At 38.9% G+C, this 14,432-nt stretch overlaps 1 protein-coding gene across 7 annotated transcripts in view; it reads left to right on the top strand.

The window, feature by feature from the left end:
* FGGY (FGGY carbohydrate kinase domain containing) overlaps nt 1-14,432 on the top strand; it is a 390,237-nt gene that overhangs the window by 28,215 nt on the left and 347,590 nt on the right. For all 7 annotated transcript variants that reach the window (XM_045857814.1, XM_045857803.1, XM_045857811.1 and 4 more), the window contains exons 3-4: nt 7,433-7,544; nt 14,173-14,324. In XM_045857814.1, the coding sequence (XP_045713770.1) occupies nt 7,433-7,544; nt 14,173-14,324 (264 nt within the window). The remainder of the gene's footprint in view (nt 1-7,432; nt 7,545-14,172; nt 14,325-14,432) is intronic.

Here is a 14,432-nt window from a genome sequence, read left to right as displayed (position 1 = left end):
TTACTATGCATACACTATAGCATTCATTTGGTTTATTAGCTGTTATCTATCCCTACTGAAATATCTCCAAAAGAGCAAGGAATTATAAAAAGTTTTTTCCTTTCCATTGTTTCCCAAATACCCAGAAGAGTTCACAGCCTGACCTTAGAAGAGGCTTGATTATATTTGCTGATTGATTGAATGAGTGAGTAATTGAATCGTGTAGGCAACAGGGAGGGTCGGGCCTGAGGGATCCAGGGATTGCATAACCCCATACATGCCCCCAGAGCTGACAAAGGCATTCATATCAAGATTTAAAAGAACACAGGACCAGTTGCACAGAACTCTGTTGCAAGCTGGATTCTGTCTGTGAGGCCCTAGGCCTTGACCCTATCTCTAAATAGAGCTAAAGATAAAACCAGGTATGCTTCTGACCTTTCAGTTCTTAGTTCTGAAACCCCTGTCTCCCCACCCAATATGGTAGAGCCTGCTGATTTAAAACATATGCAGTATTGAACTGATTCCCACAGTCAGAACAAAGCAGTGCACAACCTCTTCCCCAAATATTTGTTTGCTGCCCCATAGCTACGAGTTGACAGTTGCTAGACATGGACCAGGTTACCAAATGAAGTTTCAGAAATCTCCTTCTCTGGAAATTCTTTAGAAGAGCACTGTGCTTTCTCTCTAGCCAGAGAAATTCCCTCAATGCCAAGTCGTTGGGGTGTTTACTAGACTGCTTTCTTCTTCCGTTAATAAGAGTATACAAAAGAATCTCGGGTCAGTAGGTCAAGTCCCAGGGGCCCCCTGGGCAGTGTGACCCTGACAGCCCTGGTTCTGGGATGCTGTCGATGGAGGTGGGGATTGTGGAGTGGGGTGGTCCTGCTCATGGATAAACACGATCATAAAGCATTTCCATACAAGACTGGGGAAATAATAGCGGCTTTCAAACAAGTAAGATTTCAATGCATGTCACGATTATTCTTCCAGTTCCCTGTGATAGGTTTCTGTTTTAGAGATGGGGACATGGAACATTGGTGACTGATAGACCATGATTAGAATGTGGAACTCGTCAGAGGGGATTCATAAAATAGATTGAAGAGAATATTTTCTTTGCTTCTATTATAAGGTTACATCTACCAAAATTCTTAGGAAGATATCAGTATGTCCAATCTTTTCCATCACTATCCCTTTGCCTGTCATTTTTATATGTGCCTACATGATACATACCATGCTATGCTTTATACATAAAGATTTTATTGAACAGTCAGTTAGTAAGGCATTGAGTAGGGTTTCCATCCTTTACTTTTATTTCCTATAAAGGCTTACTGGTTCTAAAGCACTTTTGAACCAACTGGCTCCTTTGAGCCTGACCTGGGACATTATTTCTCACTCTCAGGAAACTGAGGCTCAGACATGTAATGAGATTAGTGTAGGATTAAACTGACTCACAAGTGGTCGACTTGGAACCAGAGGGTGGCTCTTTTGACACCATATTCCATGTTCATTTCTATTCCAAAGCTGCCTTGCAGTATTGAGTTGGTTGGGTCTTCCACGTTTTGTCACCCAGTTCCTCCTTTGACTGACTGCGGGCCTGTGATGGGTGGGTTTGCCCCGGTCAAGCCTGCACTCTTTGGGCACAGAGGCCAATAGGGCCACAGGGCAGGTAAAAGGTAGGGCTGGCTTGTTAACGCATTGATTTCTGTCTCACAAATTCAAAGAAGATTTGAGGCAGATAACTTATTCTAATAACAGCAGCTACTTATTATGTTTTGAATGCCAGATGTTGGGCTAATCACACCTTATTTTGCTGCATTCTCATAACATTATTAGGAGGCATAGGTGCAAGTAATAGCTTTGTGCAACCAAGGAGACTGTTTTTCTGGCTTTCCAAAGTCATAGGCCTGGTAAACGACAGAGCCAGGTTTCACACTCAGACTGCACCCAACACCACTGCCCTTAATCATAATCTGGAGATTTCCAAGCCAAGATGGAAGGACATTCCAGACAGAGGCAGCCGTGTCTATAAAGGCTGTAGAGATGTGATCCAGCAAAGCAAGAGTGTGAATAGAATGGCTGGAACTGTGTGACCTGCCCCCAGTCACACATAGCCAAAGTGGCAGAGCTTGGTTTTGAAACCAGGTGTTTGTGACTTGTTGACATGAGGCCATGCTGCCTGACAGGGAACTGGGTTTGGTCCTCATGCTCTTGTAAGTCAAGATCAATCTGTGTAGTAAAGGCATGCAGGGCGTTCACGTGGTGCTGAGGGGCAAAGGTACTGCCAGCAGTCACAGATGGGTCACTGGCAAATATTCTCCCCCAGAGCACGTGCCCTTCCCACAGGGTGAATCTCTTGGGCAGCGAGGAAATCGCTGGTGACAGAGGCAGCAGGGTGGTGGGATAGAAGGAGCATGGGCTTAGAGTTTGAACTCTGGCTCTGCCACCTCCTGGCTCCGTGATGGGAGCAAGTTCGAGTGACTCCATCTCTGGAGCTTACTTGCTCCCAGCTCCCCTCCTCAACCCTCCACTTATTCTTTATGAAATGGAAATATTAGATGTATCTTCAAAGGGCTTTGTAAGGATTAAATAAAATAATGTATGCAAATTAGTACCTGGCATATAGCAGATGTTTTTATATGGTAGCATTTTATTATTTACTGTATTATTATTTGAAAAACTGCTTTTCTTTGTTGAAAATCTATAATTGCATATAGGTCTTATATGAGGAAGACATTACATAGTGAAAAATAGAATCTTAGGTTATAAGTCTGACATTCTAAAACAGGAAGAAAGGAGAATTATGTATTTTATATGGGGATGGACTCTGGGTTGGTTGGACTCTTTTGTGGGATTTAAAAGGTTATTGTCATGTTTAAAGCTAATGGGAAACGGGAAATATTAATGATTATGGTTAATCATGCTTTTTTCAAAAAAGAGAACCATACAAACAAAAATAAAAACTAATACTAACCAATAAACCTATATTATTCTACAACTTTAAAAATTGCATAATGAAGTAAAAATTTTTCTATCTCTTCCAACTGGCATTTCTGCTCTCAGAGGCAACTACTATTAACAATGTGTTGTATATTCTTTTTTGTTTTTGTTTTGTTTTTTACCTTATTAATATCTCATGGACCTCTTTCCATTCCATTTTTTATAGCTCAACTTTAAAAAAATTATTTAAGAGCTTGAGGCATACTTTACATACTATAAAATCTATCCATTTTAAATGTATAATTCAGTGATTTCTTAATTAAATTTACACAGTTGTGAAATCATCACCATAATCCAGTCTTAGAACCCAAAAAGTTCCCTGTGCCTATCAGTCCTCAGCCCGTACATAACTCTGCATCTGCTGTCTATATGAATAGTTACTTTTTTTCAGAAATTGTATGTAAGTGGATTCATACAAAGTGCATTCTTTTGTGTCTGACTCTGTCACTTAGCATAATGTTTCCAAGGTTAATTTTATGTTCTTGTGCATATGAGTAGTTTCTGCTTTTTTTTTTTTTTTGGCTGAGTACTATTCCATTGCATGGATATACTATACCTTGTCTAACCATTTGGTTAAATCATGATGGATATTGATTTGTTAGCATTTTGGGGGTATTATGAGTAATACTGCTATGAATGTTCACATATAAGTCTTTGTGTTGGAATATGTTTTTATTTTTCTCAGGTAAATATCTAGGTGTCAAATTGTTGGCTTGTGTGGTCAATTATGTTTAAAGAAACTGCCAAACTTTTTATTTAAAGTGGCTGGATTTTACATTTCTGCCAATAGTATATAAGGATTCCACTTTCTCCACAATTTTCTAACACTTGACACTGTCAATTTTGTTTATTATAGCCAGTCTAGTAGGTATGTAACAGTATCTCATTGTAATTTTTAAGTTGTATTTCTTTAATCACAAATGATGTTAGCATATTTCCTTGTGCTTATTTGCCATTTGGTGAAGTTTGTATTCAAATCTTCTACCCATTTCATAATTGAATTGTCCTCTTATTATTGGTTTATAAGAATTCTATATACAAGTCCACCATCAGATATATGATTCACAAATATATGAGGGGAGACCCCCCAAAACCGAATTTATTTATAAAAATTGTGTATTCTTACATATTTAAACTTCAGTCACCTTCAAAGTACTCTCCATTTGATGCCATACACCTACTGAGATGGTCTTCCACTGCTTCAAACAGCTTTTGAACACATCAGTTTTGATTCCTTTTAGTGCTTAAGCTGTTTTTTGTTTCACTTCTTCCACACCTGCAAAATGTTTCCCTTTGAGGGCTTTTTTCATCAGGGAAATGAAAAAAAAAAGTCACTCGGGGAGAGATCAGGTAAATAGGGAGGGTCGGGTACAGGGGTCATGCTGTTTTTGTTCAAAAACTGTTAAATACTCAGCATAGTGTAGACAGGTGTGCTCATAGGTCACTCATCATGAAATGGGCAAACACATTGAAAGAGTCTTAAAAAAAATTCACTGAAGCTGAACGCAGCCTCTCACAACAACACCAGCTGGCACACTGATATTGGTTCCGAGAACACTCACCAAATGAGGGAAGCCTGTACTATAAGGGGCCTGCCATCCAGAAGATAATTCCATTTTTTTTGTCGGGGGGGCAGAATCCTCCTTTGTATTTTCCCAGTCTGGAGCTTATCTTCTCATCTTCTTAAGGTCTTTTGAAGAGCAAAATTTTAAAGTTTTAGTGAAGCCAAATTTATTAATTTTTTAAATGAGTTTACATTCTAAGAAATCTTTTGTGAAACTCATGGTCAGAAAAGATTTTCTCCTATGTTTCCTTCTACATTTTATAGTTTCAATTTTTACATTTAGGGATATAATACATTTTGAATTAATTTTTGTATATGGGATGAGGTAAGTTCGTGTGTGGGTATTTAGTTGTTATACCACCATTGTCAAACAGACTATCTTTTCCCCCATTGAATTGTCTTGACGCCTTTATCCAGTAACAGTTGACCATAATGTTTGGGGTTTATTTCCTATATTGCTATATATGATCTATAAATTTATCCTTATGCCAATACCATACTGACTTAGAAATGATAGTTTTGTAGTAAGTTTTGAAATCAGGTAGCATAAGTTCTCCAGTTTTGTTTTTTCTTTTCATAAATGTTTAGGCTTATTTATGTCCTTTACATTTTTATGTAAGTGTTAGGAGTAGTTTGTCATTTCTAAAACAATCTGCTGGGTTTTTTACAACCGAGTACTATTCCATTATGTAAATGTTCCATAGTTACCCTTTGTGACAGCATGGATAGACCTGGAGAACATTATGCTAGGTGAAATAAGCCAGTCAGAGAAAGACAAATACCATATGATCTCACTCATATGTGGAATCTAATAAACAAACCAAACTAACAAGCAAAATAGAGACAGACTCCTAGATAACAGGATGATAGCTGTGGGGTTGGGGGCTCAATCAGAAAGAAAACAGGACTCATGGACATGGACAATAGTGTGTCAGTGGGTGGGGGGAGGGAGATAAGGGGGATAAATGGTAATGGAAAACAATATAATGAAAATTAAAGAAAATAATCTCTGTGATTTTAATAGGTAGGTGGTTATATAGAATCTGTAGACAAATTTGAGAATGCTCTTTTAACAATGTTGAATTTTCCATTTCATGAATATTCCCCACATTTCTCCAGTTTTTAGGGGTTTTTGTAGCAGTGTTTTATAGTTTGTAGGGTATAGGTCTTGAACTTCTTTTAATAAATTTATTCGTAAGTGTTTTACTTTTTTGATGCTATTGTGAATGGAATTGTTTTCTTCATTTCAATTTTGATAACTTAGTTGCCATTTTATAGAAATACCATTGATTTTTTTTTGTTAGTCTTATGTCTTGTGATCTTACTAAGCTTGCTTGTTAGTTCTAGTGGCTTTTTAATTTTTTTTTGTAGATTCCTTGGGATTTTCTGCACATGAGATCATGTAATATGAAAAATAACACACTTTTCACTTTTTTTTGCTTTAAATTTCTTTTTCTTGCCTCACTGCATTGGCTAGAACCTCTACTGCAAGACTGATAGAAGTGATGAAAGAGAGTATTGTTGCTTTGTTTATATCGGGGGAAATCATTTTGTCATGCCATGAAGTGTGATATTAGCTGCAGGTTCCTATAGATGCTCTGTATCAGGTTTTTGGAAGTTTCCTTCTTTCCTGGTTTATTGAGTGTTTTGGGGTTTTGTTTTTCTTTTTCTGCATCTGTTGGGATGATCATTTGGTATTTACTTGTGCTTTATTATGCTTAACACATTAATTGATTTATGGATATTAAACTACCCTTTATTCCTGGGGTATCATATGGTCATGGTGTATAATGCTATTTAATACGTTGCAAGATTGGTTTCTTAATATTTTGTTAAATAATTTTATAGCTATGTTCATGACAGTTATTGGTCTAGAGTGTCCTTTTTGTAATGTCTTTTTTCTTTTTTTGGCTTGGATATCAGGGTAATACTGGCTGTGTAAAATGTGTTGGAAAATGGTTCCTCTTTAACTGAGTTTTGAACAAGTTTTTTCATGTATATATTTCTTTTTTTGGTTTAATTTCTCCATGAAGCCATCTGGTCCTAGAGTTTTTAAAATTTTTTTTTAGTAGGAATGCTTTAAATACGATTTTGATTTTTCAAGAATGAATGCTTCTCAATTTGTCCTGTGGTTTTGGTCAATTTCTATCACCCTTCAAATGGTTGTTTTTGATGACTTTTTCCAGTTTTCTACTTATATTTTGCTAAGTAGTTTTGCTGATCTATTCATACCACCACACCCAGAAATTGCTTCTCTAATTTTTTCTTTTTAATAGTTACATTTCATTTTACAGATATGCCAAAATCTATTTAATAAAAAATAGTTTTTCTAAATTTTAAATATATTCTTAAGCAGTGCTGCAGTTAACCTATGTCTACAGATAACTTGTTTTGCTTATGCTAATAATTTGCTAAGATAGATTCCTAGAAGTGGGATTGCTGACCAGAAGCAATGCATGTCTTACATTTTAACAAATACTATAAAATTATTCTTCAAAATTTGTACTAAATTGGGAAATCTGCTTTTCCATATCTTGCCACTATGATACACTATTAATCTTTTACATTTTTGTTGACATGAAAAGTAAAAACTGGTATATTTTTATTTGGTATGGTTTATATTTTATTGAATTGTAGTAGAGTTAGGAATCTTTCTGTATGTTCTTTGACTGTCTTTATTTTATGAAATGATGTGTTATGTCCTTTGCTTAATTTTCAGTTATATTGGTTATTTTTTCCTTATTAATTTATAGGATCTTCTGATATTGAACTTTTATCTGTTTTATGTTGTAAATGCCTTTTCTATTCTGTCACTCATTTCCTTGTAGTCATAACCTGTTTTCATTCTTTTAAAAGCCTTGCATTCTAATTTATGTTTTTGTTTTTTTGAAACAGAAAGTTGTGCAAGGGATCGATTTGAACCAAATCCGAGGGCTTGGGTTTGATGCCACGTGTTCTCTGGTTGTTTTGGATAAGCAGTTTCGTCCTTTACCAGTAAACCATGAAGGTAGGACCATTCCTTTCTTTTTCCCTGGTGGTGGGGGACGGGCTGAGGCAGACTTGGCTGATCAAGTCAAAGGGCCAAGTGGGATGATGTCACCGGTCTCTTACCACTGAAAGTGAGATTTAGAAGTGGAGCATAGAGGCCAGAAATTATGTCCCAGAAGTTAAAAGCTTGGAGAGCAGTTGGTAGGAGTGGGGTAGCCTCAGGGGCCTGGATTAGGGAGAGACATGGCTCCATAAAGAACAAGAGCCACAGTAGAGAGCTTGATGAAGGAAGGACAGGGGATCATTAGCTCAGCATGGGTAGCCTTGAAACAGACAAGTGGTCTGGGTTTTTTTTAGGAAGGGAGTATCAATGTCTGCAGTTGCATTGCCTATGAAGCTCCTATACCACATTCATTTGAGTGTGTGAGCCAAGTCCATTTAAGGGAAATAGAATAAGGCAGACAGGACCAGGTATCACACAGAAAGTGGGAACAGATGGCCTCTCTGTTTTCAATAGCCAGACCAAAGGACATTCCCATTTAATGATGCTGTGCTAATAGACACTTGTGACTACAGTTCTTGTGACTGCACAAATGTAAAATGCCACTTGGGTTCACCATCAGAAATTTTTCATAGTGGGTTGAGGATGTATCCCTTTTGGGGAATTTCAGTCAGTAGTGCTAGTCCTGAGGTTGAGACCTAGAAGTCTACACTGGTCAGGTAGGTAATACAAGATCATAACCTTCAACTGATACTTCACTTTTTAATCAGTAGAAACATTTGGGAATGGCGGAGATTACGGTGCATTGGAAATCGAATCCAAAGGAATGAGGCTCTAGGTGTTGTCAGTCAGTTGCTGCCAAGACAGCTGTTACAGACATATTTTGGGCTAGATTGTTTGTGAACCCTAAGTAGTGGCCACTCCTGTAGCAGCATCTTAAGTAGTGGCTGTGGATACTGGGCACACCGGGACACCCGGGAGTCGCCGTCAGCATATCCCGCAGCTCTGCTACTGTAGAGCAGTAACACTGAACCTCTGCATGGCTCAGTTTTTTCCTCTGAAAGACCTGTAACTATGAAACAGTAGCTTTGCTGTGAGAATTGAGAGCCTGACACCTGAATGCTCAGAAAAGTTTGTTCTGTCTAATTATGAATTCCTCAAGTTAAGAGACTGTGTCCTATTACTCACTTCTATGGACCTAATGTGTAGAACAATGATTTTTATAAATTATATGTGATGAAAAAAGGATGTAAATGGATGCATGGCTAGAGCACAGGAGTAGTGATGACCTTTTTACACACACACACACACACACACACACACACACACACTTTTCTCCTTTTTGCTATGTTTATTAGCGCCTACTTTGTGCCAAGCCCTGTTATTAAGTGCCAGGGCTTCAAAGATGATTATGAATGGTCCTTGTTCTCGCTGACTTTTACTAGTTCAATTGGCATTATTCTGAGGCAGAGACCAAAGGATGAGGCCGAACCAGCAGACCTCAGCTCCGTAGCAGCAGGCACTTTCCAGTTATGAGATGTGTCCAGACAGGGAGCTGGCTGTGTTAGGAGACTCTCAGCACTTCTCTTATTGGCTTTTTAAAAAAGATTTTTACCAGCACTGACTGGTATGGCTCAGTGGACTGAGCGCCAGTCTGCTAACCAAGGGGTCTCTAGTTCGATTCCCAGTCAGGGCATGTGCCTGGGCTGCGGGCCAGGTTCCCTGGCATGGGGCATGCAATAGGCAACCACACATTGATGTTTCTCTCCCTCTCTTCCCCTCCATCTAAAAATAAATAAATAAAATCTTTTCAAAAAGTTTAAGCAACAACAACAAAAATATTTTATTTATTTTTAGAGAGAGGGGAAGGGAGGGAGAAAGAACGGGAGAGAAGCTTCAGTGTGCCAGAGAGACATTGATCAGTTGCCTCTCGCACAACCCAACCTAAGGACCTGGGCCACAACCCAGGCCTGTGCCCTGACTGGGAATCAAACCCATAACTTTTGGGTTGTGGTGTGACTCCTAACCCACTGAGTCACAGCAGTCAGGGCTAGCTTCCTTTAAGTAGAGTTCAGGTGATAGTCTGTTAGGGATGCCGAGGAAGGAATTCTCATTTGGGGTGGGATTTTGGATGGTAAAAGCCCTAAATTTCAAGGACTTTATACCTTCTAATCTGCTAAAAGTACATGTTTGTATGTGTTTGTTTGTTTTTAAACTCTGGCTGTAAATTAGAATCAATTCATGAGCCTGAACTTCCCAAATTCGTGTTCAGTTGGCTTAGGGTGAGGGTAGGGCATCAGCACTCCTGAACTTCCCTCAGTAATTCTGGTGTTGGAGAATCACTGGGCACAGATGAGCAGACAGTTGAACTATCAGGAACAAGAAAGCTGAAGTGGCAGATGAGAATTCCTTAGTATATCTGCTTAGACAATGTGCCCTCTCCCGATGCCATCTTTTTTCTCATTGTAGGTAGAATTGCCTCCTGTTAACAGGCCTTCTATTAAAAGGGTAGCTAGGTTGCAACCCTAATTATAAGTGTTGAAATAATTTTATTTCCCCTAAAAGGTTAAGATATACCCATTCATCAAGTGCATTCATCTGCCCCTCACCCATTTGTTGCCTTTCAACAGCTTCTATTAAGGTTAGATTTTATCTGAAATAGATTATCCTGTGTTAGAAAATAAAGTTAGAATTTTAAAGGTGGTTTAAAGGTTCTTTAAAAACTGCTGCTACCCACATGGCAGTGACCAACACTTGATTGGTTAACTGGAGTACTCATGAGGAGCAGGGAGTGGAGTCAGGAAATGAACCATCGCTGTTGAAACCAAACCTACCAAACGGGAAAAACTGTTACCATCTTTAGATATTAAACATGCCCCCCCCCAAAAAAAAAACCAAAATAACAACGAAAACACCAAAAACCCCAGGCCCAAATATGTTTTAAGTACAGTAGTTTAAGAACACTAATCATTGCTATATGATGAAATAGTCTCATTGTGAGGCCTTTCTTGTTTGATCTTTCCTCCTTTGAAGACCAGAGCAGCCCGTGGGTTGGACAGCGGCGCCACACTGCCTGCTTCCTCTCTCTGCAGCATCCAGCTGAAAGCATAGCTGTGGGAGGGCCAGCCCAGCTACCAGAGCTCTCAGGAGGGAGGGCAACCAAGGGGCCAGGGAAGGAGGTAACTGCTTAGGCTGCTCTGCAACAGACACCTAATACTTAGATGTTTTTGCTGATTTATAGTAGTGATTTTGTCCTCCTCAAGTATGCCTGGAACACTTCCTATGAGGTGTTCAAAATATTAATTCAATGAATACATGGATAAATAAACTGTCCATAGGTAAACTAACTACAGGCATACCTTGGAACTATTGCAGGTTTGGTTCTGGACCATTGCAATGAAGTGAATATCACAATAAAGCAAGTCATGTGAATCTTCCGCTGCATATTAAAGTTACACTTATTACATACTGTAGTCTGTTAAATGTGCACTAGCATAAATGTCAAAAAAAAACACACCCCAATGTATGTACCTTAATGAGAAATACTTTATTACTAAAAAATGCTAACCATTATCTGAGCCTTCAGTGAATTATAATCTTTTTGCTGGTGGCAGGTCTTATCTTTATGTGTGAAAAAGGCAATATATGCAAGGTACAGTAAGGCAAAGTGCAACAAAACGAAGTATGCCTGATGTAACCCAAAGTCTGCTCTACCAAATTGCCTCCAATTCTCTTAAAATATGGCATCTTCTTGGGTCTATGATCAGTTTGTATAGAGCCTCCTTCCTCACTTGTGTGCCTGGCTAACCAAGGACCAATTTTAGAATGCAATTAAAGCTTTTCTGCCTCTTGGAAGCTCTCTGTGCATACTCAGACTCAGCTAATTAGCACCTTCCCTGTGCTCCTCTGTGTTCTCATGTCTGGTAATTCCAGCAGATGGCATACCATATAGACCCATTTTTTTCAATCAGCCACATACTTTATAAGGGCAGGGACTGTGGCACATTCTTCTTGGTATCCCAACACTGTGCCTGGAGTGTAGTAGATGCTCAATTAAAGACTAAATGACTTTTCAACAGAGTCATTTATTTGTGGTGTTCTACAAGAACCAAAAAAAGATGAACTTGCCTGTTTTGTCTAAACTTAAAAACTAATAATCATAATAAGTACAATAAAGTACTAGAGTCTGCAAAGTTCTCATTGTGTCGTTCTCACCACGTATTGAGAGCCTTTCATGTAAAGGCAGTGCTAGTTGATTGGTTCTTTATGGTTGCCAGTTGAGCCACAAGTGTTTTTTGTCTTCAGGCAGCTGCAGATATGTCTTATACAATATTTAACAAGTAATGCTGAAATTGTTCTGAAAATCCACACACACGTACGTGTGTGTGTATGTGTGCACACAGATGTGTGCCCACACTCCAGCATTCTGATTCGCTGACAGATCTGGAAGGGGATGTGGAGAGCAGTAATTTTAAAGCTATTTAGGGATTCTGTGTACAGCCAGGATTGGGAACCAGACCTTTAAGAAATTCTACTATGTGGTAAAATAACTCAGCTGTTAAAGCCAAATCTGAGGTGTAGCTATGGAAGGTCTTACATGCTTTCTCTTATTTTCAAAGTGTTACTGTTTCTGGAGGAACTTTTGTGGGACCTGAAATCTTTCTAGGCAGGCAATCCAGCGACTGAATCCTGGTCTCCCTATAGTGATGGTGACCTAATTTACATATTTTGTTAGATTGACTTTTTTTAAGTTTTAAAAATTCTTTTTTCAAATATACGAAAAATAAATAACAGCTTCTTATGTATCCACTTGTAAGGATAGACAGCTGAAATTTTGCCATATTTGCCTAAAGTCCCCCCTCCCTTTTTTTTTTAAAGAAAGAAGTACTTGAAACTTTAGCCCATGTTTTAGCCCAGGAGAGACATTTCTCCCTCCTGCACCCCTCTGCCCAGCAGGTGGTTATCCTGCCATGGTTGGGGTTCACAAACACGTTGTTTCTGTGCTTTTGCCACACATGTCCGCACCCACAACAACAAACAATGTATGTATACCATGTTTAAAAATGTCCCAGCTGGTGTCATTACTCATGTCAATATGTGTAACTCTAGTTTGTTTATTTTACCAATTTATTTATCATTTCTCTGTACAGATCTGTTTTCAAAGCACACTTCATGCTTTTCCCAGCTGGGAGATAGTAGGCATGTGTTCAACTTCAGAGTCAGCTTGCCATTGAGAGCAACCTAAATCAGAGGATTGTTTTGGGAATTAAGGTCGTATGTGTGAAATGTTTAGCAGGGCGTGGTACACACGCACACACTCACACACAGAGCTTTATGAATATTTGCTATTAACAAAGTTACAGATGTAGCTGCTGCAATTATTCTGTCATTAACTAGAATCATGTGTGAAAGTGCCTGGCTCAGTTACTCTTGGGTTCCCTTTTATCTGTCTTTCTTATTTCCCAGTCATATTTATTGCTGTTCTTGGCATTTTGCCATTTGAGGAAATAGAGGTTTGTCCAGAGTACTGACTGGCTTGCCAATCAGTAGTGATGAATTACCAGGGGCTGGGAATGGGAGAAAGGGATGGCCACTACTGTGTGGTGCAAGATGGCACATGTAGGATGTGAGCGGCAGTACCTCTGCTCCCTTTCCAGTTGGTTTTAAATTCTATTCTGTGTAATTCACTTCTCCTGAGGGTCTACTATGTGATAGGCACTTGCCATATTCTTTATGCACATTATTAATCCTTATATGCTATTAAGTGTTGTTATCCCCATTTTATAGGTGAGGATATTGAGGCTAAGACAAATTTAACAAGTTTCTCAGTATATCTCTGCTTATAACTGAGTAAGCATTCCCCATTAGGCCTGTTTGATTCCCAAACTTGTGTACTTCTCACTCCACCAAAAAAACATCTGAGAGAGGGGAAAAGCTTAAATTAACTGATTTTAATTAAAATGACTAGAAGAAGGTTGAATATAAACAGAGCAAAGCCATTGTATAGATGTATTAATACTGTTGAAATATTTGCCCATGTTTAAAGAAGATAGATCATAAACAACCAGAGTATTGTTTTAGGCTTATTTCACAGGCTGTTTTCCTGAATATATGCCCAGAAAAGTTTTTCTGGACCAGAAGGGATAGGAAAAGAAGGGAAGAAGTCGAGAGAGAATGAATGATAATATAATTTGTTGGGAGGTCTTGACTGGTTTTAGTATAGAGGTTTAACCTTGAAGTCTATAGTCAAAGAACACATCTCTCTCTACCAAATCCAAGGTTTTGGTAGAGTGTTCACTTGCCCCTTGTTGATGGGTGAAATTATAAAAGTTGAGTAGCTCTTTGCTCTTGGGATCCACAATTTCCCTTGAATTAGAAGAATAATAGTACACATGTTTCTTTTTATTTTCTTACACTATAAGAGAAAATTCATTTAGAAAGTCACGGACGTAGAAGAAGTGAGTGGTAGAAGAAATGGGCTCAGGAAACAAGTTAGTGAGGCAAAAGAAGGGCCTGTGGAGCTTAGGGGAGAAAGGGTGCCAGTAACTCTCCTGCAGGGAAAAGGGAGGGGAGAGCAGAGGTGCCAGAAAGCCCCCAGGAGGGAGAGCGTGATGCACATGTGTCTTCATCACCCTGTTTCTGCTAGGGGATTCCCACCGAAACATCATCATGTGGCTGGACCACCGAGCAGTCAGTCAGGTGCACAGGATCAACGAAACGCAGCACAGCGTCCTGCAGTACGTCGGGGGTGTGATGTCTGTGGAAATGCAGGCCCCAAAGCTTCTGTGGCTAAAGGAGGTGAGTGCATAGAGTTGGAAGAGGATATTAATACAATTGACTCTTGAACAATGGTGCAAACACCCCACGTAAGTGTATAACTTTCAAGTCTCCCAAAATGTAAATACT

The sequence above is a fragment of the Phyllostomus hastatus genome, unplaced genomic scaffold (genome assembly GCF_019186645.2).
Source record: "Phyllostomus hastatus isolate PE091 unplaced genomic scaffold, TTU_PhHast_1.1 phas_contig_147, whole genome shotgun sequence".
Taxonomy (NCBI): Eukaryota; Metazoa; Chordata; class Mammalia; order Chiroptera; family Phyllostomidae; genus Phyllostomus; species Phyllostomus hastatus.
Note: the sequence above shows the minus strand (reverse complement) of the source record. Positions and strands in the feature narration are given on the sequence as shown.